This window comes from Aplysia californica, unplaced genomic scaffold, assembly GCF_000002075.1.
Source record: "Aplysia californica isolate F4 #8 unplaced genomic scaffold, AplCal3.0 scaffold00672, whole genome shotgun sequence".
NCBI classification, from domain to species: domain Eukaryota; kingdom Metazoa; phylum Mollusca; class Gastropoda; order Aplysiida; family Aplysiidae; genus Aplysia; species Aplysia californica.
The window spans coordinates 192,568-195,397 of NW_004797942.1; the positions used below are offsets into that span (position 1 = coordinate 192,568).

Below are 2,830 nucleotides of genomic sequence, written 5' to 3' on the forward strand. Positions count from 1 at the left end.
GTGTAATGATCAGGCTGTTCGCCTTTGTACTCGTAAGACGTGAGACGCATGACTAGTTCCATGTAGGAAAGTCTATTATATATAACTACTATTACATGTAGTACTGTCGCGCTTTCCGTCTTTCTGCTGTCATAGTGTTTCCCGCTCAGCCCTATTTGGTTCAGGTCAAAAGGGTCGAATCAGCCAGCTTCCTGAATTATCGGAATTGTGGCAAATCGGAGCAAAACGTTTGCAATCAGCCAGAGCTCTAGCAACAACAGCAATAATTTTAATAACAGCAACTGTATAAAAGGGTTAAATATTAACAATAACAGCATCGACAGCATTCTTTCAAGCTGCCGCAAAAATAACCAAATGTTTTTTTGCAACGACAGCGATAACAACAATAACAACAGATGCTACATCAAAACTACAGGTCACACCACCACTATCAACAACAACAACAACAACAACAACAACAACAACAACAACAACAACAACAACAAAATTAACAACAACAGCATCATCATCAACGACGACGACGACAAAAACGACAACAACAACAATTACAACAACATCATTATCATCAACAACAGCAACGACGATACGAACACAGCCATCAACAATAGCAACACAGTTGTTAGGGAGGCACCCCTGTAAGGGTAAGGTTTTCACTTCTTTTCCCTCCATATTATGCTGTCTCTGACTGCATGTCTTGCATGCTCTTTCCAAACACTAAATGATCGTCATTGCGCCTGGGCGTTTTTCTTTGTTCAAAATAACGTCAACAATAACAACAGCCACAGCAACATAAGAGAAACAAACAACAATAACAACAACAACAACAACAACAACAACAACAACAACAACAGCCGTAGCAACTACACCAGACACAACAAGCTCACTGACAGCAATGACAAGAGTCAACAACAACAACAAAAATAACATAAATATAAAGGAATTTGTATTAATTAATGCAGTTGCAACTACAGACGTGGCCATAGCTGTTAACTCCTCTCACCGAATCCAAGAGCGCGGTGACGTCATTCAAGCCATCCATCAGTCTGTCAGTGGCCCTAGTTGTGAAACTTTCCGCTGCCAATTTTCTTTCCATGAAGGGTGTAGTAAGTTTTGTAGCAATGGCTATCACTTCTACAAAACAAAACAAGATATTTCCATCTGTAGGCTGTCCATTAAAAAAAAATGGTTGTTTCAAAAATGTTTCTTCATATTTAATTGTAATTTTAAAAATTAAGATTCTGTCGTTTTCTACCACATATTATTGTATATTTTCTCCACACTTAAAGAGCCATGACTATGGGAACTTTGGACTCGAAGGACCTTTCCTACGGCATAAATGGTTTAGTTGTTACTTTTACCAATACTCAACCGTGAGGTCGTAGGTTTGAATCCCGTCAACGGCTCGACATTGTGTCTTTTGAAAAGGATCTATACACTATTTTTTTTTACTTCACCCAGATGGGAGTGGACACTTGCTATAGGCAGTGAAAAATCTTGTCAGTTTGTTAGTGATGTAGCGTGCGCTATGCGGTATGCTTCCTGGGAATCCGAGAATGTTTCCGATTTGTGGTCTAGGCAGATTGTGCTGGGCCGGGTATTAATAGTTGTGATTCGCATATAGCATGTTGTTGAACGTGGATATGCGCTGTATAAATGCAACTACGTGTATTATTATCCTGCCTTACTGCATTGTCCCACTTTCATACAAAATTCGATCAATTTAGTACAGCATATACGATAATCTCAGTTATGGTCTGGGCCACAGCATTTACAATTCACAACATAAACACACGTTGTGGTGGCAGTACTGTTGGGGGCTTTTTTTCTTTACAATATCAAAGCTTTAAATCAGATATTTTGCTATAAGCACAAATTGAAACCTGAGCAGCAGTGTCATGATAGTTCCTCCTGCTGCTGCTGCTGCTGCTGCTGCTGCTGCTACAACTACTACTACTTAGGTTTTCTCTATGACCATTTTGCAACAAAACACCCTGTCTTTTGCCATTCTTCCAGTATGTCCGGTTCCTATCGACTATTACTACCGTTATATTATACAAATGGAGGAAACTGGAATTGCTTTTTGGTTGTCTTTCCCTCTACCCTATGAAACGAGTACAAGAAAGAAAGTAGATCTATACTTTGATTCAAACCTTATCCATTTGAAGATCAATCGCAATCACTCATTAATTCTTGTGAATTAACATGAATCTCTGATAAGACCAAAGGGTCTCGAAAACACAGAGGCTGACGTTTAAAAAAAACATAAGGCATATTATATGTTATCAAAGATTTTTAAAAAATTGTGTTACCTTTAGGCGTTAGATTCTGTCCATATGAAGCTTGTAAAATCAACAGCACGGTTTGCAGGGTCCAGAGCAGCCTTGGCAGTGGCTTCATTCTGGGATTTTTTTCTTTCACCGATGACTTCAACAAGCAGTTTTCAGAAAAGGTGAAGGAGGAAGTTATTGGGCTAGAAACGGGAGTGAAAAAAACTAGTTTATTACGTCTAACATTCTTTTTTTATAACCTTCAAGTCAACAGTGCATGTCGATCACACATTTTTAGCCTTTTTCAACGAATGAGCAGAAGCAGACAATATATTACAAAAGCTTATGAGAAACCCAGAGTGGAAGAAGCGACAACAGCGACGACGACAACCACAACAACAATAACACTGGCAACAAATACGACAGGAACGACGAAACAGCAACAACAACAAGGAGAATGGAAGGGAAACACGTCAGAAAAGACAGAACAAGACTGAAAAAGAATAATGAAGAAAGTGCTAGTTGGGACTTGGGTGGTGATTTTTGTATATTTGGGAAAGTGG

At 39.0% G+C, this 2,830-nt stretch overlaps 1 protein-coding gene across 1 annotated transcript in view; it reads right to left on the reverse strand.

The window, feature by feature from the left end:
- The window catches only part of LOC101854119, a gene marked incomplete in the record, with an annotated part of 10,741 nt that overhangs the window by 6,954 nt on the left and 957 nt on the right, over window positions 1-2,830 (reverse strand). Inside the window, 2 exon segments of the mRNA XM_013088015.2 lie at window positions 1,001-1,131; window positions 2,310-2,424. Coding sequence (XP_012943469.1) covers window positions 1,001-1,131; window positions 2,310-2,424 — 246 coding nt within the window.